This window comes from Poecilia formosa, unplaced genomic scaffold (assembly GCF_000485575.1).
Source record: "Poecilia formosa unplaced genomic scaffold, Poecilia_formosa-5.1.2 Scaffold67, whole genome shotgun sequence".
NCBI lineage: Eukaryota > Metazoa > Chordata > Actinopteri > Cyprinodontiformes > Poeciliidae > Poecilia > Poecilia formosa.
The window spans coordinates 411,045-431,494 of NW_006800006.1; the positions used below are offsets into that span (position 1 = coordinate 411,045).

Below are 20,450 nucleotides of genomic sequence, written 5' to 3' on the forward strand. Positions count from 1 at the left end.
TGAGATGCACCGATTTAAAATTTTGCACCAATGTCATATTATATATATATATATATATATATATTTCTAGCCTTTCCACACAGTGATCGACCAACCACACTGCTAACGATCCTTCTGCTTCAGTTAAACACTCCGCAGTTTTGTGTTGCATCCCCATCAGAAGCCCAAACGGCTCCACAAGGTTTAGCACTTGGACCACTGTTGTTTCTTTTGTATATTAATGATATCAGGGAAGTGTCTAAGCTGCTACAATTTATTCTGTTGGCAGAAGACATTAATGTATTTTCTTTGGGAAATACTTAAACCATCAATTACACACAATAGAAGAGTTAAATAAGATTAAACGGGTGCTTGTTTGATATTTTAATTGACAATAAATCAAATTAAATCAAAATATATGCACCTACACACCTTTTTGCCATTTCTTTTATCCAATTTAACAAATGAACTTTTGATAAATGGTGATCAAACATACATAGTGTAAATTTCTTGCAGTATTTATACAGACTTTTAAATAATGTTCAATTTTTCCAAAAATGAAGAAAATTTTAGTATTGAGTGATGTATTATCCTTATATTTTGAACTGTTGCAGGGAAACAAAATTTAGTTTATTCTTTAAAAAAAAAAGACAAAAAGTAGAAAATGTGATTAAAGTTATTATTAGAGAACCAACAAATACAGTTTTTATTGATTTAAATACATCAACGTTTTAGATCTCGGCCGATTTTTTTAACAGTAAAAATGATATGTGGCGTAACGAGAGCCTTGTGGGGGTAAAAAAAAAAAACAAGAAAAAAGTCATCGTCTCTGAACTCGTACCTGGCCAGCATGAGGTTTGCACTGGGATTGTTGGTCCCAGGGCCCGTGGGGCTCCATTTGATGGTGTAGATTTCTTTACTATGGGCCTGGAGGTCATGGACACACGAATCCTGCTTCATGCTCCAGATCTACAGCAGAAGGATCGGCGCCAATAACTTGAATAAATCTCTGAATTTGACATGTGGTACATTAACAAACATGCTGGAATACAGACTGCTGACCTTGAGCGTCATGTCGTCTGAGCAGGAGGCCAGCAAGCTGCCCGTGGGATCCCACTTTATGGCATTCACTTCATTCTACATGAGCATGATTTAAATTAAAGTAAAGAACATGTGATAAGAATTAGAGATGCTGGAGAAAAAAGACACCAGCTATTTTAGAGCAAAAGCTTTATTTGTCCACTGCAATCCTGCTTTTATTGTAGCTTAGCCAAACTTCCTGTTACTGGACAGTAACAGGAAGGTTCTTGATTCATTATATCTATATATTATATATCAAGCCTGTGACACTAAGCTCAGCCTTTGTGTTTAATCACAGTTATATCATGACTTAAAGCTGCAGGATTTGACTTTTATAAAAAATAAAAATAAAAAAAAATTCTATATGTTTTTCCAGAGTTATTGAATCTGTCACTATATGTGGTGACAGTTTGGTATGAGATGGATAATCTGGAGGGAAAAAAAAAGGGAGCTCCTCTGCCTTCTTCCAGTGCTAACTAGAAACAACCAATCAGAGCCAAGAGGCGGGTCTTAGTGCTGACAATCACAATCTTGTGTGGCTCTTGCTCTCTGCTAAGCTGCAGCTGGCACAGCCAGTCATAAATGCTAAAGCTAGTTAAGGCATGGCAACTAGCGACGGCAGACAAACAATTTTCCTATAAGTAAGTTGTTTCTCCACCATCAGCTCATTTTAGCAGTGAGCACATGAGGATGATTGACAGCACTAAGGCCTTCCTCCTGGCTCTGATTGGCTGTTTTTGACCAGGACTGGTGCATTTCTTCAAATAGCAACAGTAGCTGAAAGAGGAGGTGGAAGGAGATCGATATTTTCACAGATCATCTGCCTCATATTACACCGTCACAACATGGCAACAGTTTTAACAAATATGTAATAAAAATATTTTGTATAAAAGTGACATACTGAACCTTTAACAATGTGGGCGATTGGTTTTTCACCCACTGTTATCTCTATCTGACGTTAGAGTTAGTTTGACATTCTGAAAGCTTTTGGTTTGAAATCTGAGGGTGAACATTCTTGAGCAGACGCGGCGTTTCCACCGTGTGTGCCGTGTGAGTGAGGACTGTGGCGGCCGTCATACCGAGTGTCCCTGGAAAGTCTTGACGGGTCTGTCCTGACCTAGCTTACACACGTGGATGCACATGTCGGTGCTGCAGGAGGCAAACGTGTTGTTGTTCTGCCAGTCCACGTCCAGAGCTGGTGCTATTGGCACATAAACACACAAACACATGGAAGTCATGATCTGGATATAAAATGTTGTTATTCTAACCGGTCAGAGCTCAGTGACCTGTGGGAAGATTATCTTAGCAACGACATCAAACACAACCATCTGGCTGTAAAAACACCTGATGACAGGGAGAAACTCAAATTCTAACATGTAGGGTAACATCTGCCTAAAAATGAGAGTACTACATGAAAAGTGGAGTGAAAAAAAGCGGCTAGCTGTTGTCACTCACCTGAGTGGAAAGGAAACTGCTGCTTTGCTTCCCCTGTGTGTGCGTCCCAGATAATTGTTGTCTGTGTGGAGAGAGAGACGGAGACAGAGAGAGAGTTCCATTACCTTCCCAATTTGAAAAGTGAAACAAAGACTTTATGGAAATTTAATTTATGTTTTCTGAATGAGACAACAGAAAAACTGCAGAGTGATATGAAAGATTTTCCAGAATTTCACCAAAAATCTAGTTGGATACGTTAAAAGCGGTGCGGGGGGGAAGGTGAGGGGCATTTTTTTGGGCATCGTACATGAAAAAGTGCAGAGGGACAAAACTGACAGACCAAAAAGAAAAATGCTCATAAGAAAAGAAATTAAGAAAATACAAGGTGAAATAAGATGATATATGCACATTGGAAATAGAGCTGGGTTTAAAAGAAATTCTGAGTGGCTTGATATTGATTCATAAAACCCTTAAATTGACCTTTTAATACTTTTTCAGACTTGTGTTGCATGTTGTAAACAACAACATGAAACATGTCTACAATCTGTGCAAGCAACATATGGAAAATATGATGTACAAGATGAGGAATCCTAACATCTAATAATATAGGAGAGGAATTAAAGAATGCTGCTTTTATCAATGATTATACACTCAACCCTCTGCTGCAAGTGAGGAGAACATTGATGACGTTTTTAACGGCCTAGAGTTACCAAAACTAAAAACATTCTACAAAATGAAACGCTGGTGAGCACAAAAAGCTAATAATTGGCTATTAACTCCACATTTTGAATCAATATTTTCTTTTTTGGTAGCATGAGCTGACATTTCTGCAACCTGCATTTCCCTTTGGTGTTGCACTGAAAGACTGCTAGAGGACGGAGGTCCTTAAGAAGCGACTAGGACCAAGAAACGGTATGTTTTCTTTTTTTAAGTAACAGCTTATTTGTTAGTTATTATAACCTAATCCTGCACAACAGGAGTGTATTCTTTAAAATTAATTCTATACTTAACAATTAATACATATAATAAATATATATGTATTATATATATTTATATATAATATACACATTAGGTGTAATGTTCTTAATTAACATTACACCTAACGATCTGCTATATGGATTTAACAGTAAATTTTTTTTTAAAAATTGCTTTTATATTTCTAAGAACAGATCATGAGATCATGTTATGCATTTCTGTTTTAATTTGCATGCAATTACAATGAAACTGTTTTATTTCTGTTCATAAGAATCTCTTACCAGCACTGCCTAATATAGAGTTAACGTGCTGTTACACTTTAGTACACTAGATGGCAGTGTTTACTCATCGATTGATGCATTTCTGACTCTTCAGAAACACAAGAAGCTGATGCGTGATCCCATCCTCGATTCGTCAGAAATCTGGACAGAACGCTTTCCCTGTCTTTATATTTGTTATTCTTAATTGCACGTTTGTAAATGGAAGTGCAGCCATCTTCACTTTAAAACAGCTTTTCTGCTTCAGATTTAGAAAACAGAGCCAAGAACCCAAGAACAATCAATTTAAAGCTTGAAACCCAAAAATATGGCACGCGGCCAAACCCCAGCTGAAAATCAATAAGCCTTACCTTATCTACTCCGGCGCTGAGGATGAAGTTGCCTTTTTTGTTCCACTTGAGTGCAAATATGGGCCCTTTGTGCTGACCCAAAGTACTGGCCAGGTTTCCTGAAGAGCACAACAATCAGACGACTCCGGGAAGGAGATAAACGAGGTGTGTTTTGTGCAGCTGTAGTGTGATTAAAGCTATGTGTGTGTGTGTGTGTGTGTGTGTTACCGTCTTTCGTCCATATCCGGGCGAAACCGTCGTATGAGCCGGTGGCCAGTAATGTGCCCTCACTCTAGAAGAGAGGTGCGATTCTTGTTAGCTTCACTGCCATTTAAATGGGTTTCATCTTCATAATTAATGACTTTATTGTTTTTTTCATGTGAGACTTTAAGAGGAAAACATCAGCTCTTATTTTATGCTGTGCGTGACCTTAGTAGAATAATAAGTATTTGTTTTGTTGGAAGAATGACATTACATCAACAGGGATGCACCGATTGCAGTTTTGTGGCTGATCCCTGACCTGCTGATAACTGTAGGGAATTTCCACAACCTTTACAGGTTAGATTGACAAATAAACTATTACACAACACTTTGTAAAAGTATTCACACCCCTCGACCAAAGAACTTTATTTTTCTGTTTTTATTGGGTTTTTTTTGTTTGTTTTTTAATGATGAACTTAAACCAGTCCATAAAGATGTCTTGTAGTAAAAACTGTCTTTAGTGTGACCTGAATTTTGCTGCAAATAGTGACATTTCTGCCATTTGTTCATCACAAAGCAGCTCAAGCTTTTTTCATAATACCAACTTAGGTCTGGACTTTGACTAGGCCATTCTTACATCCGACTATGCTCTGATCTGAACCATTCAGTTTTGCTTAAGGTTATTGTTCTGCTGGAAGAAGAGCCTCCACATTTCCTCCCAGGGTTGCTCTGTATTTAGCTCTGCCCATTTTCCCATCAGGTATGAGCAGCTTCTCCATGCCCACAGCATGATGCTGCCACCACCATATGTTACAGTTTGGGATGGCGTGCTTGAACTGACATGCAGGGCTACTTTTCCATCACTCAAACTGTTCTGTTTCGGTCATTGTCATCTTCAACATGTTTGCTGTCGAAGACGACAACGGTGGTAAAAATCCAAACAGGAATAAATTCAACTTACGACTGCACTCTAGTTTCTGTTGGTCTAGAAAATAAAGTTGGACCCAAATTTCAAAACTAAAATAAAGCTCTCATTGTAATATTCATCCAAATATTCACCTCTTACTCTTTTCCTCAGGGCTCCAGGGTTATTAGTTTTCATTTTATCTCACTATTACAGTCTTCAAGTGAAGCTCACTTTAAGACCAAATATATGTCTGTTTTATAAGTACAAAAATAAATTTGAGCATTACAAATGAATAAAAATTATAAAAAATATAAAACAAAAAGTATGAAAATTTTTTGTTGCTTTTTTATGACTAAAAATAATAAATGAATAAAAAAATACTAAATACTTGCATTTCAAAAATAAAGAATAAATACAGAAATTAAAAATAAATTAAGATTATGAAAAATAGATTAAAGAATAAGACAAAATATGTATTTGTTTAAAAATAAAAACTAAATTAATTTAAAAAATAAATAAATGAATAAAAACAAATGATAATAATAATAAAAAAACAAAAATATTTATGTTATGCTACTTAAAAATTGAGAAGAAGAAAACGTTACTTTTCTTGTGGGAAAATAAAGAATGTTGTGACTAGATGGAAGGCCTTCGGCGATGCCTGTCCAGATCTAGAAACATTTCTAGGTTAGACTCCACACACTCACATTCCAGTCCAGGGAGGTGACGTCCTTGTTGCTGGGGACGTCCTGGCCGCCCTCCCGTATGCAGTGCCTCAGAACCAGCTGGGTGGACCCCCCCGTGCTGTTCTCACTCAGGTTCCAGATCCGCGCCGTCGAGTCTCCTGACCTGGATCAGCAAAAAGGAAGGATGTTTTACAAAGCAAAAAAAAAAAAAAAAAGTCATTTATTTGGTTAATCAAGGCGTTTTTTTCCCCCTGCGTATTTAGCGTTCTATGTGAATTGTCATTGTTTTTTCACCGTATGCATACTTTTACAGGGCGTGCTTATTTAACAGTGTCTGTTTTTAATTCTGTTTTAATCTCCGTGGAGCCGCGATAACGAGCCCAGGGACGTAAACGCAGAGCGGCAGAGAAAAGCACAGCAGATTCAAAACGGTGGGCGTTATGACTCAGAACAACACAATGGGTGACTCTGACTTCTTCATTAAATGGAGTAAGGAGAAACAGCGTTTTCCTCCAGCGACGGGGTGTGTGATGAAAAGAAAACATGCAGAAAAACATGTAGACGGATCAGAGCCGCTGTAAACTGCAGCGTTGAAGACGAGGTGTGATTTCTGCTGCCACATCTTTCACTGGGATATCAACCTCGTACATTAAAGTGTTGCTATGGTAGCGAAATAAAACCCCATCAGATCAGGATCATTTCCATTAGCAGCAGTATGCAGACATGTAGAAAAAGGATTAATTGTCAACATCCTTCTGCGTGTTTCAATGTAGAAAAAAGAAGATTAGTGGTCGACCGATATTTTGGACGGATATTTGCAAATTTATTTTCTTGCATCGACAAGTGTACGCTTTCAACTACTTTTAATGTATTTTTAGCTGTCTAATTTAGCTCTACATGCCCTTTGATAGTCTCTTTGTCTCAGCATAAGTGGGAAGAAACGACAGTAAATGTTCCATCCACTGTTAAAATGTTTTGTTTGCTTTGTTAATGTCTCTCTTTTATGGTTAAATTGAGACTTGTGTAACATTTGTTACCATTGTTTCATTTTTATCATGTAATGGAGGAAGAAAAGGCTAGAAATGCACTGATCTGATATTAATATGTGTATCAGTTTTGATATTGAAAAAGATTAAAGATTGGGATTGTTTATTCTATATTACACTTCATTAATTGAACTGGCTGAACAAATGAAAGTTATTTACATGTCTGACCAAGCTTGAGAATTTATTGGTGTATTTAAGTGTCTTTACTGGTGCAAAGTTATGTAATTAAATTGTAGTTCAGTATATTTATGGCTGTGTTTTTAAAAAAATAAACATTTTAAGTCCATCCAGCTGTTTTTCTGTATCGGCCGATAAAGGAAGTGAAAAAAGCGGATCAATGCTTCCCTAGAAAAAGCAACATCGGTTTCAAGATTCAGCTCAAAACATTTGGTAGCACATAATGGGGATTGGTTAGACTGACGCAAAAATAACTGCCATTGGTTGGAAAAAAAACAACAACAAAAAACACCTGTATCACTTGATTTCTACAGAAGATGGATTAAGTTTTTCTGAGAAAATTGATTAAAGATGCCACGACCGCTCTGAAATACGTTCCACACACAGAAAGGTGGTGCTGACCCGGAGGCAAGGAGGTCGTTCACCGGGTTCCAGGCACAGATAAAAACCTCCGACTCGTGGCCTCGCAGGACCATGGCTTTGCTCTGGGGGATCTCCACATCCCGGTCCACGTCCATCATCTCTGAGTAGTTATCTACAGCAGAGGGAAGGGAACACAGTCAAACCAAGGATTCACTGGCTAAGGCACAAATAAACAGTCAGACCAGCAAACATTCCAGGTTTTGAGGCTAAACTCTGGTGTTTCAGCATTGAGCTACCAATACTGATTTTAGATTATTTCAATTTTACTTGAATAAAAAATGACATACTTGTGTTCACGCATCTGGAAGAAAAACAAAAAACAAAGACAAAATATCAAAACAAAGTGGTGCTCTTCCTGTTCACCACAATAACTTGTTTCCATGAAGCGAGCGTCTGCTCTGGGATTTAGATTAGGGGAACATGCAGGATGCCCATTTTGAGAGTGAGTATCACAAAGGGCTTTAATATGACTCCAGGATCGGCCAGAGTTGTCATGGTAACAACTTTTGTTTAGCACTTGTGAAATTGTCTTGGATCTATGACTTGATATTTTGTCTCACGGGGGAAAAAAACCACATATGCAAGTATACCATTTTATTTATGAATTTAAAGGAGCGGTCTGTATTTTTGAGACACAGCACCATTATATAACACAATCAAGTAACTATGTCACCTTGAGTTGATGTGAAAATTCTGTATATATCAAACATTATGTAAAATAAATTTGATTTTATAATTTAATGCCTTGCAATTCTGCCTCTGTCTCTTTAAGAAGCTCTTCATTCTGAAACTTCACCTTCAGGAAGTCATTAAGACATTTTTATCAGTCTAAGAAGTAAATCCTATAATAACTCAGCAGAATGAGGAAAAATCAATCAATCAAATTTTATTTGTATAGCACATTTCAGCAGCAAGGCATTTCAAAGTGCTTCACATAATTAAAATAAAAGCAGCATGTGACATTGAAAAAACAATGAGAAAGAGAAAGACAAACAGCACAAAAACAACACATGGTGCAGTTCCACCAGCAGCTAATTGCTGCTGGCTAGTCTGAAGGAGCTGAGTAGGAGAGCTGCAAGGGAGGGAGCCTCTGTGACGCAGAAGCTTGAAAACTGCAGCTCAGAGGAGGAGCTACACCTCGAAAGCAGGGCTAAGGCAGATCAGGCGTTTTGCACAGCTGAATGGTTGCCATGGAGATTAAAAGATTTATCAAGCATGCATGAAAGAATCAAAGCAACACTCCAGATGTGTTTTAATGAGGGAATAACATTGTAATGTCAAAAAAGTTGATCTTACAGAATACTGTTCCTTTAAGACATCTTAAGGTCTTAATTTTAGATACATGAATTTAAGACTTTATAAGGATGCACAGACACCCTGAGTAGAAAAAAGCTTCCTCACTGATTTCTTAGTGCACTTTTATCTTAGCTTATCCTAAATTCCCTACAAATCACACAAGGAGCAGCATGGTGTGTGTGGAGTTAGCTTACTGGCTAAGGCATGTGATCCGTTTTCCTCTCCGTTAGCGGGTCCTCCGTCCCCGTTCTTGGAACCTCCCTGTAGCCCCGTGCTGCTGCTGCCCGCCGCCGCCTGCTGAGCCAGTTTGTCTCTGTAGGCCTGCTGCCGGGTCTGGACCACATCCGGCATGACGGCGTCGATCAGAGACAGTGACTCGATGGGCCGTCCGTCAAACAGGGTCCCGTCCTGGACAGAGACAACAAACTTCACACTCACACCGCAGAGCATCGTCGTCCGTAGAAGGACGGACGTCGGGAAAAGAAGCGAAACGACGATGGAGGTTTATCTCCTAATTAAAAGGAAGCGGACCTCGTTGATGCTGACTTCGGCCTCCACATACTGCAGGCCCTTCTGGATGATGGAGATGAGGGCAGCAGGGGGCACCAGGGCTCCATTGATGTTCGACTGGCTGATGTGGCTCTCTATGCCAAAGGTGAATGCTGAGTGGGAGAAGCCTGGAGGATGGTGGGGAAAAATTGGAAAGTAGAACGGAAGCTCATTAGCAGAGTGTCCGAAGGTTAGCTGTAGCAGCGGCTGTCAAATCATTTTAAATCGACTCCACAAGGTTTTCCGATGGCACAGAAAGCAGCTGTACCTGACTCTTGTAGGTATCTGTAAACCAGGAAGTTGACCTCATCGCTGCTGATGCTCATTTTTAGTCCTGCTGATTAAACCATCGGGTCAGCACAGGTCAGTAGCCTGTAAAACACGAACAGAAGCGAATGAAACTGTAAAACTTTAGAAAAATCCCAACCCGGAATGATATTTTCTCTTTCCACCCTACTTTCACTAAAGGCACATGCCTCGTCACTGAAGCCAGGCCCACCGGTTTCCACTCATTAACCTACATCTGGAAGTGATTCCTGCACAGCTTGTGTTTGTGCTCTATTCCTGTTCTGGCAGAACCTATGCTGTTTAAATGGAAATGTCGGAATAAACAAGAAGAGTGGAAAAAGGACAGAATGTCCACTGTTTGCATTCTGCCAGCCCGCTGAATGAGTCAACACGTCTTCTGCTGCGTCCCTAAAGGCTGACGTTCAACGCCAGCTAACCCTGGAGGCCTGGAATAGAGGAAAAGGCCTCCAGGAAGCCGTGAAGCAGGCGGTCAGAGAGTCCAGCTGGTTACTGAGCCTCAACACTACGACTCAGCAGATTTCAGGTAATTCGACACAACACAAGCTGTGGCAGAGATGGAACTCAGTATTTGATCCTATATGCATTCACACCAGTCCAGTTCAGTCCGCTTTAATCCAACTCCAGTCCGTTTGCCTATAATGTCCGGTTCATTTGGGTAGGTGTGAATTCGTAATCAAACTCTGATTTAAAAAAGCAAACTCTGGCCCGACTAAAAACCTCGACCACGGTGCGGTTGAAGGGAACTCTGGTGTGGTTTGAATTCATATGTGAACACCAAGCAGACCGGAGACCGCTTCAAAAGCAGGAAGTGGACTGTAACGCAAGGCATTCTGGGTAAATACAATCAAAGCAAACATAAGAGTCTAGCGTTGGAGGGAGAAATAACTTGTGTTCTGTTCTGTTTTTTTGTTGTTTTTTTTAACCAAAGGCAAAAGAGAAATCCTCCAACCACTAGAATCTGAAACTTCTCCATATTTGCTTGCATTTTGTGAAGAAGGAAGTTGTGCTCTGTGTCTTCTTCAGAGGTTTTCATGTCGTTTCCTTCAGTAGTTCTTGATGCAGCGCCACCACAGGTATGGAGGAGAACAGTTTTTCAATTAGTTTGTTGTGTGAAAGAGAACCACAGCACCTGAAAATGTTACAAAAGCTGAAATTTTGTCCCCAATGGAACAGAGTTTCCTGGACTATCAGGTTTGAAAATAAAAATAAGATCTTGGCTTCTTAGGGCATTTTCACACCTGACAGTTCAGTAGACTCTGTTCCATTGAGGACCAAAATGGCAACATCTGGTTTATTTTCAGCTACTGTAATTCCCTTTCACACCTCACTCTGTCAAATAAATAAAACACTTTGAAAAAAATTGTTCACCCCATCACCTGTGGGGGCGCCACACCAATAACCACTGAAGAAGAATTGAATGCAACTTCCTTCTTCACAACATGAAAACAAAAATGCAATAGCGTCAGATTTTAGTGGTTGTAGAATTTTTCTTTTGTTTTTGGTAAAAAACCACAAGCAATTTCTCCCACTGGCACTAGACTCTCATTGTATTTACCCAGAATGCCTTGCATTATAGTCTGCTTCCTGCTTTTGGAGAGGTCTCCAGTCCACTTGGGATTCACATATGAATTTGAGCCGCACCGGAGTTCACTTCAACCAAACCGAGACCTGTGTTTTTAAGTAAACCGGAGTTTATGTTTTTGGTCCACACTCACATTCACACCTCTAGAGTTGATTAAAGCAGACCAAACAGGGCTGGTGTGAATGCGCCCTTAATGGCCTGTAAAAGTATTCATATCCCTCTAACTTTTTCACATTTTGTACAGCTGCAGCTAGAAACTTAAGTATTTTATATATAATTTCATGTGAAAAGACCAACACAAACTAGGAAATAACTGGCGGTGTATGATCCACAGTTTTCTACAGTCAGACATGTTTGTATTTAATCCACCTGACAGACTGGATGGATTCCAGAATCACAGTCTGTTGCATTCACAGCTGCAGGTTTTCGGCCAATTTTGCTACCAGTGGTACAGGTGCATTGCACAAAGTGAATCAAATTATGAAACCTCCAATCAACAGGCAGAAAACCAACCAATTTAAATTCAGAGTGGTCAAATACGGAGCCAGAATTATGCTGACTGATGGCTAAAGTATGCGGTCAATTACCTCAGTTGAGTTTCAAAGCAATGAATTTTGGGATTTGGAAAACAAATTACACAAAATGTCCCGGCTGCATGTACAGAATCAATTCAGTGTTTCTTTTCTCAACTCCTAACAGGAATGTGGTCATCAATACAGTACCCATGTGATCATCAAGACGTCTTCAGTTGCACATGATGGCCGCCTCGTCTCTGGACCCTGAAATAGAGAACAAAAACAGACCCTGAGTGTTCACCGTCAACTTCATGAACCTTCAAATACTCCATATTTGCACTCTGCAGTGTCACTTTGAGTTTTTCAAACTGGTGTTTTTCAGAAAATTGACGCAGCAAGACAACTTCTCAGGTTAGTAGGGCGACAGTACATTACTAGAGCAAAGCTATTTAATAAATTATATTTGCAAAATATTCCCCTAAAACGTGGTTTGTCTGTTTTACGGTGACCTTGTCTCTAGAGGGCAGAAAGCTGAGATCTTGGAATATCCTGGGAAAAGATCATTGAGAAAACAAACCAAATCAGAAAAGAAAACAAAAGTTTCTTCTTACTTTTAACTGAGTTCTATAGTAACGAGGATTATCTGCACAGATTTTATTAGTTTTACTCAAAGACATTAGGCTGCTGTCCATTGTGAGGAAAAGTGTAAAAACTGTTTTTGTATACTAGATAATTGTATTGATATTTGCATATTACACCATTCCCTTCAAATGTTCTTCTTAATGTCCTGTTTTATCATAGAGACGTTCTGCAAAAATAACAGTCAGCTTAGATCTTTGAGAAATAACCATTGCCTTGTATACGCACAGTGACATCTTGTACGATTGAAAAGTTCATTTATTTCAGTAACTCCGTCACTAAATGAAGTTTATATACATTAAATTGGTGTTTTCAAGCCTTCGTTTCTGCTAACTATCAAGATTTTCCGGTCATAATCATGAAAATGTGACATTTTAGACCAGAAAATTATGTCAGAAAAATTAAAAACCATTTCTAACAGAAAATGGGGTTCACTGAAAAGTATATTTAATACCAGCTTAAAGGTTATCTTCAAAAAGGTACTTTAATCTGACAGATGAGCATCATTGGAACACAGTTTCTAATCAAATGAATATGTTCTGCACCTGGAAATTAACCAAAGAATGAAAAAGATGTCTTCTCCAACTAATAAAAACTAAAAATCTATTTAATTAATAAAAACCACTAAACCCACTCTAATTAAAACAAATTAAACATAATTAGACAAAAAGTCACCACAAAAAACTAAAATTAAAATATGATGAAAAATTCTGCAGCTGAAGGTGTTCAGGAAGTCCAGATTGCTTTGATAACCACATTTGGCTTGTTAGTGATGAAGATGATGATGGATGGTTTGTGGAACCAACCAGTCACAGGATTTACATCAATCACCAAGAAGAGAAAGACGCCGAGGTGTAAACTGTAAATCTTGTTTGGCCTCCGGAGCTCGTTTGCCTTCAATGTCTTCAAAATGTTTACACCAGGGAAACACCCGGCACAGATTTCGTTCACATGGTGCTATCAATACCAGAGCAGACTTCCTGTTGTCCGCCTCATCTCTAAAACCTCACAGCTGTGCGGTTGCGGAGCGTCTCGGCGACCACGAAGGGAAACTGTCCAGTCAGCAGATTTCTACATCCTAATCTCTGCGAAAACGTTACATTTCTGTGTCAAAAATACCTTTTTCACTTTTTGTTTGTTTGACATACTATTCAAAGTTTTAAAGAAATTATATATGGGGTTCTCATTAGCTTTAAATTATAATTATCTAAATTAACATAAGTGCATATGGATGAGTTTAGCTTTCAAAAATATACTTTAAAAAAACCCAAAACATTTGAATATGGTAATTTTTCCATTCATAAAGACGCACCTGTGCTTGTGCAAATGCTTATACTTGTTAAAAACTCCTAGCAAAAGGAGCTAAACTAACTTGAGGGTGGACATCAGGCGGACCAGCCCAGTTCGAGGTGAAATGGGAGTATCACGGCCATTCTATAAATAAACAGACAAACAACGTGGAATATCTGGACCTGCCTGCTGTTCAAAAAAAAACAAAAAAAAAAAACACTGCAACTCAGTTGTTTCGGAAACTAAAGTAATCACAGCGGTAGTGTAAAGCCGTGTAACCTTAGCTCACTGGCTACCATGCGTGTGTAATCAGTTCGGCATGGCGCTGGTTGTACCCGTCAACACACATGCCAGTCAGTCAAGGCGGGGAACGGCTTACTTATTTTGATGCAGGCATTTGCGTCCCGTGCCTATTGTAATAACTTCGCATTTGTGCTTGTTATTTTTATTGCGTTATTACTACTAATTACCGTCATTTGAATACCTCTCTAACATAAATTCCTGCTTTGAACCAAAAGGTCGTCAGGCTGCTACTCTCGTGGACTTGCCAACAAGCTAGCTGGCTAACTGCATAAACCTAGCATGCTATGCTAATGACAGTGTAGCTACAATGTCATACCTACTTGGGTTAAAACTTCCAACAGACGGTATCTTCCATTCACTTTGACGCTCAAGTCAGACCATGTTGTCGCTTTAATCCATTGCAGGGTTGCTCCCTTTAGCGCATAGATGAACTATGGTGAGGTTATAATATTAAAGCTAAAACCCGGCGGTAAGAGCCCAGCAACGGCTTCAGACACACAGCGGAGTGACCTGTCATGCTAAAATGGGCTGCTTGTAACTACTGTTATTTCAGAGCGTCAGACAGACTCTAAAGCCCATTTGAAAGATTATTAACCCGTGGTGGCAGCAGGGAACAGTATATGTTTACAGTATCGTCGGTCAGTATTAAGGATAACGTTAAGTACTTGATTTACAGAGGACAAAACTATTTATTTGTATCTCTAGCCTAGTTTTAAAAGGCCACCAAGCACCTGCATGTGTTTAGCACAAGCTGAAAGCGTTAATTAAATATTAATTCATGGTACATTAAACACGTTCAAAGAAGGGGAAAAAATGAAGCAGCGTTTCTTTAAAACGAACGAAGACAGAAGAAAATGAGGAGAACTAAAAGTCTGACGTTCAGAAGTTTGTGTATCATGAATCAGTCATAACAGAGCCTTGTCGCCCATCCCCCACTACACCTCATTTTCTCTTGGCAAGTCACCACTAGCTGTGGATTAATGACACCCCACCCCCCCATCCTTTGCTCAGTCATTCAGACTAGGAAAGTCAACAACAAGCTTACATCATCATTGCAATTTGGATTTTACACTGATTTTCTTTCTCTTTTTTTTTCTGGCAGCTCTCAGTGCTCATAATCATATCCATTTCCCTAGCGGTGTATCTCATGGTGAAAAATATTTTCTCACATTCCTCTCTTCATAGGGTTAAGGATATGATCAAGCGAGATTTTTTTTTTCACTGACAAGTACCTAACTTGCTATACATTTTTTTTCTTCTTCTTGAAAAAAAGAATAACCTTAAATTCAGTGGTGGGTACTGGTAACTAAGAAGCTAGTGTCCAGACTAATATGAAAGCACTATTTATACTTCCTTTCACCAACCAATGCTAAAGCTCTGCACAACACATTTTTTAGTGGAAGCTAATGAAAGCACTACCCAGCACATTATTTAGTGGAAGCTAAAGCTAAAGCACTAACTTCAATCAAGTTTATAACCACAAAGTGTCTAATAATGTTCTTCAAAATTGTATATCAACTTCAACAGGATCAAATGCCATGTCCAACTGCTGTGAAAATAGGCTTCACCCACTTTAAAATAGCATGACTATAAAGGTCTAACTAACTACATATACTTTGCAGCCGATAAACAAAACTTCAATACAGACGTGGGACTATATTAAAATTAAAGTTTACAAAACACGCTGTAAATTGGTGCTTTAGAATTTATTTGGAAAAAAATAATTTAGGAGAAGCTAAGTGTGCTGCATTTTTTAAAAAAGTTAGCATTAGCATTAAGGGCTAAACAAAAAAACTGACTGCGCTATTAGCAGAATAACGGAAGTGTGTTGCTTAATGTAGCAGTCTGAAACAGCGCTCACATGTGTTCATGCTGCTGCCGAAAAGAACACAGATACAATCATTTGATGGAGAAACATGAAAATAAAGCGAAAACTACAAATGAACACCAAAAAGAACTCTGATCATCTCACTTATGCCTTATGTGATGTCATCAGAGGACAACGAAAGCTTGTCTTTGGAATGGCAAACTTCTTTTCTTGATTAAAAAGTCTTTAGTTAGCAAAACAGCAAAAGTCACATGTTCTACAGTTACCAATCTTTATAGCTTAAGTTCTATAACTTCATAGAAAACTAGGTGTGCAGCTTTAAATATATAATAAATAATCCCTGTAAGGAAAAGAAGAACATAAATAGAGCATTCTTTTCATGGCAAAAATGGTTTCATTGTTATTTCAGGATACCTTCGATAAGGCAGCAGTCCAGCTGCAGTCCTTCTTTTTCAGCATGAGATGATGAAATATACTGAAATGCTGTTATGAAGTCCTTGAAATGTGCAGAACAGTAGCAGAAACTGTCCTGCATAATCATTGATGTACTGCTGTTTTATATGGTCACTAAACATGAGCTGTGATAGAAGCACTTTATACAAATTACAGCATCTACTCATTGGTTTTTGAATAATCAAACATGCACCTACGTATAGGTATAGGTACGTATATAGATACGTAGGTACCTAAGTACCTATACCCACACACAAATCCTTGTGTGTGGGTATACACACACACTTTCAGTCATTTTTATAATTGCATTATGCCTAATCTAGACTTTTTCCTTAATCTTTAACATAACTAACCCTAACCTTAACCAAAACTTAATTCACATCATACCTCTAAATCAAGCTAGTAAAGTGTGTTAAACTAGAGAAAGTCAAATCCCAAAATGCTTCCAAAACACAAAAACTATTCCTTTAATTTAGCACAGAACTTCTTGATGTTCAGCGAGATTTTACAGAGTTTGCATGCTGCGTCGATCCTCATTGACTGCACATGAAACAAAGGAACTGAATATTTGTTCTAAACACAAATGACATTTTAATATTTATTTTGTTTCCGTACTGCCCTGGGCAGAACGCCTTGTTGCCCCAGATAAAACATGCCTGCCGACCTGAAGCAGGTCATTTGCATTATGTGTTTTCACAGTCACTTGCACTATTTCTCTAATTTTGAAACATTTCTGCTGTTATTGTGCATCTATTTTTCTGATATGCTTTGTTGTAAATAGTCTTCTGTTGTTTTTTTATGTTCAGTACACATGCTTGTACATTAAAAAAAGAAAGAAAAAGTCATTTTGGTTCCCCTAGATCGGAGAATTATGTTTTTATTTCTGATAACCACACCATATTTTTCATATTATAATCTTGTATAACAATATTGTTATTATTTTTCATGGTTGTTGTTTTTAATCTTGTTTTTTTTATATATTTTTCACACTTTCTGATCTTTGGTGTGACCCTATTCTATTCTATTCTATTCTATTCTATTCTATTCTATTCTATTCTATTCTATTCTATTCTATTAATTAAATCCAAGAATCCCCCAGTAATCAAATCAGCACTGATAAACATCAGAATATTTGTGTGGAAGTAGATGGCAGAAATGTAAAATTAATTAATTAATTAACAATTCCCATTTGTAAAGTCTACCTTATTACACAAGTTAATGAATCATATCATCATGTACAATCCCAGTACTATTCAATAACAGAGATCCTCAGGCTCTTTTCCACCATCTTTTTAGTTTGTAACATTTGAAACTCCACTTTTTTAATCAATTGAATTGTGGCCAACTGCTACTATAAAGCTTCGATTGTTAAAAGAAGAAAAAAAAGGCACAAATCTGTTTCATTTTGTCTCCATATTAACGAGAAAGTTCCTCCACTTTCTGGCCGGTTCTCTGATAGCCGACAGGAATATGTGCTCCGTCACTCCCACTGAATGAGAGGCTTTTGGCAGCAGCAGCAGAAGAAGAAATCTGGAGTGGATTCCTCATGCAGAGTGCCAGGCTTTATGCAACATATTATTCACTCTTCAGAGACAAATCTTGTGAGATGACTCGCCTCCTCTTTGTCTCTATAAATCTCACTCATCCGTTTTCACCTTCTGTGCACTTGCATGGTGCAGACCCGTGTGCCACGGGAGGACAAATGGAAGGCATGAGAAGAAAAACCCAAACTATGAGGTCTGTTTGTGTCAGCAAAGTGCTTTCCCTCTCCAAGAACCTGAACCAGCACAAAGTCCTTTTGTAAAATAAATAAGATATTGTGTTGCCTGTAAGCGACTTTTGCTTATACCCCTAGAACTTTTCAGCATTCGTCGTGACAACGCAATAAACCAACAAGAAAGCTGCTGGGCGCTATGGGATATAGGTCCAGAAGCGTATTACAAGCTTCAGCGCCTTTCAGTCCAGCTCTGAGACGCCTGAAAGACATCATCCCAGAGGTTTTCACAGTGCAGACACAGAACCACAAGAACTCCCTCTAATTAGAACAGAAACTGTGGAAAGCGCCCGTGCGCATGTGTGTGTGTGTGTGTGTGTGTGCGTGCACTGAATGCACCTGGGAAGACTCAATGTGCTGTTGAGCCAAATAGTTGCTGGAACTTTCTGTGGTTGTTTTAAGAACTGGAGAACTTACTGACTTTTTTCCTTTTTTAATTTTTTTTATTTTTTGCCTCATAGTAATTTGCATTGAACATAGAAATGTTGAGAGACTGCAAACAGAACCACGAGGTCAATATTCACTCCAAAGAACGTCAGATTTTTCTTGTCACACTTCCACCATAAAGTTCAGTAGGGTTTATTGGGATTTTATGCTCAGATGACGACAAAGAAGCGCATAACTGTGCAATGGGACTAAAGGGACACATTATTCTTTCAGATAAAAATCTGGAAATATCAAAAGCGTGGCTATATTAGACATTTATTAGCTGTTTGGGCCCCTGAGTCACTGCACTGTAAAGGTGCCTGTCAATAAAATAACAGCTGTTACAACTGTTTCGAATTACGTCTTTGTCACCTTTGCACATTTCCAACCTCATCCTACACCTGCTTATCCTGGTGGGCCGGGGCCTGGCGGAGGTCGCGTCAATGTGTGAGAGGTCAGCAGAGTCTCTGCAGGAGGCAGCAGCAGGGCTCTGCATATCTACAGACTGACGAGTCGTCACATTCCGCTTTACAAAGTAGCTTAATCTGTTTGTGTTCATTGTTCAAAGTCTTATTTTCACCATGTTATTCATTCATTTGTTTGTTTGTTCATAAATATTGCATAATTCAACCTAAATATGCTAGCAAGCTAGTATTTAGCTTCTAATTAAATATTTTGTTAGCTCCAACATATATTGTTAACAAGCTTGGTAACAATTTTCTTTAGTTTGGAACTAAATATCAAAATAGAGATGAGTTTTAAGTCAGCAAGCTAAATATTGAATTTGTAAATGAATTATTTAGTAATTATTCAGTTAACCACATAAATATTTAGTCTCCAAATTTTGTTTGCGAGCTAAATATTTAGCTCCAAACTAAATATTTAGTTAGGAAACGCAATATTTACTTCATGCTGTCCCCAACAAGATGCTGCCCTGGGTGGTTGCCCAGGTCACCCATATCAGAAACCACCATTCCCTTTAATATTCTTCAGATTCATTCCTTCCTTACACTCAGTTTTTGCTCTTGTGTTTAATTTTAGTCATATCTTTCATTTTGATTTAGTAAATTTTCCACCAATCCAGCATAATTCAGTTCAGTTTAATGAGAAGATGACTAGAATATCTGTGTGTGAGCTCAGAAAGTTGATCTGAAGGACATTACAGGGTTCGGCCTGCCTTAGCAAAACCATTTGTGTTCTTTATGTCGACCAGTTGGTCTATTTCAGTCACATCGCATCACATTTGTATCAATATCTGTTGGAGTAAAGCTTTATTTCAGTAGATGGATGCAGAAAAGAACCTGAAAGGGCTCATTCAAAGCTCAAGCTGTCTGTGTTTGATGTGTGTGAAACTGGAAAAGAGGCGAAGAAATGGGGCTGCAGCTCCGCTCGCTGCTGGCTCAGCAGGAGCTATTTCAAGTTCCCGAGAAACAAAGCAGCAGCATTGCCTTTCATGCCCAGCGTACACGTTTCACCTCCAAACGGAAACGCAGGCCGCACTGTGTGGTTATATTTAGGCTTCACCTCCAATAATGAACATAGGTTCCAGACCATCCGCCCCCTTCAGTCTCTCTCGTCCTGTTGTTTTTTTGTTTTGTTTTGTTTTTTTGGCCTGAGGTTTAATTAAAGGGGAAAGCTTCCTGCAGTTCTGTTTTAACAGAGTTTGATTTTTTTGCTGCAGCTGCAGGGAGATGGATTTGTATAATCTTACAAACCAAATAGGATACGCACGGACTGTAGCCAAGATCGGCTGGGGTCAGCCAGGAATAATCCCTGCTCTGGTCAGACTGTTGAGGAAATGACTGCTTACGGAGGGTTAGAGGACAGAAAAACAGCTGGGAGGCCGAGAAGAAATAAACAAGCCCTTCATTATTCTGAAAGGCGGTTCGTCAAGTGAGCACACAGAGGTTGTGTTCATATTTATTCACTTAAATATCCTGTATAACGCCAATACTTATTTATTGCTTGTTT

General features: G+C 38.7%; 1 protein-coding gene and 1 long non-coding RNA gene across 2 annotated transcripts; one reads left to right on the plus strand and one right to left on the minus strand.

The window, feature by feature from the left end:
- Window positions 1-702: 702 nt before the first annotated feature.
- Window positions 703-14,516, minus strand: LOC103140068 (F-box-like/WD repeat-containing protein TBL1XR1). The gene is made up of 13 exons (XM_016672904.1): window positions 14,319-14,516; window positions 11,974-12,030; window positions 9,629-9,732; window positions 9,343-9,488; window positions 9,006-9,219; window positions 7,495-7,627; window positions 5,891-6,032; window positions 4,304-4,367; window positions 4,097-4,194; window positions 2,515-2,575; window positions 2,139-2,260; window positions 1,042-1,116; window positions 703-948 (listed from the first exon to the last, which is right to left on the minus strand). Exons 3-13 carry the CDS (start codon window positions 9,684-9,686, stop codon window positions 703-705), a joined length of 1,359 nt encoding a protein of 452 aa, XP_016528390.1. The 5' UTR covers window positions 9,687-9,732; window positions 11,974-12,030; window positions 14,319-14,516.
- On the plus strand, window positions 2,862-3,992 carry LOC107836573 (uncharacterized). The gene is made up of 2 exons (XR_001662488.1): window positions 2,862-3,405; window positions 3,844-3,992. It is a non-coding gene; the product is annotated as an uncharacterized LOC107836573 (long non-coding RNA).
- Window positions 14,517-20,450: the final 5,934 nt, after the last annotated feature.

Excerpts from the sequence above, each read along its gene's own strand:
- LOC103140068 (XM_016672904.1), bottom strand. The coding sequence starts at position 9,686 with ATGAGCATCAGCAGCGATGAGGTCAACTTCCTGGTTTACAGATACCTA. Across the intron at positions 9,489-9,628 it reads CAGATACCTACAAGAGTCAG|GCTTCTCCCACTCAGCATTC; the intron begins GTACAGCTGCTT and ends ACCATCCTCCAG. Across the intron at positions 2,576-4,096 it reads TCAGCGCCGGAGTAGATAAG|ACAACAATTATCTGGGACGC; the intron begins GTAAGGCTTATT and ends CTCTCCACACAG.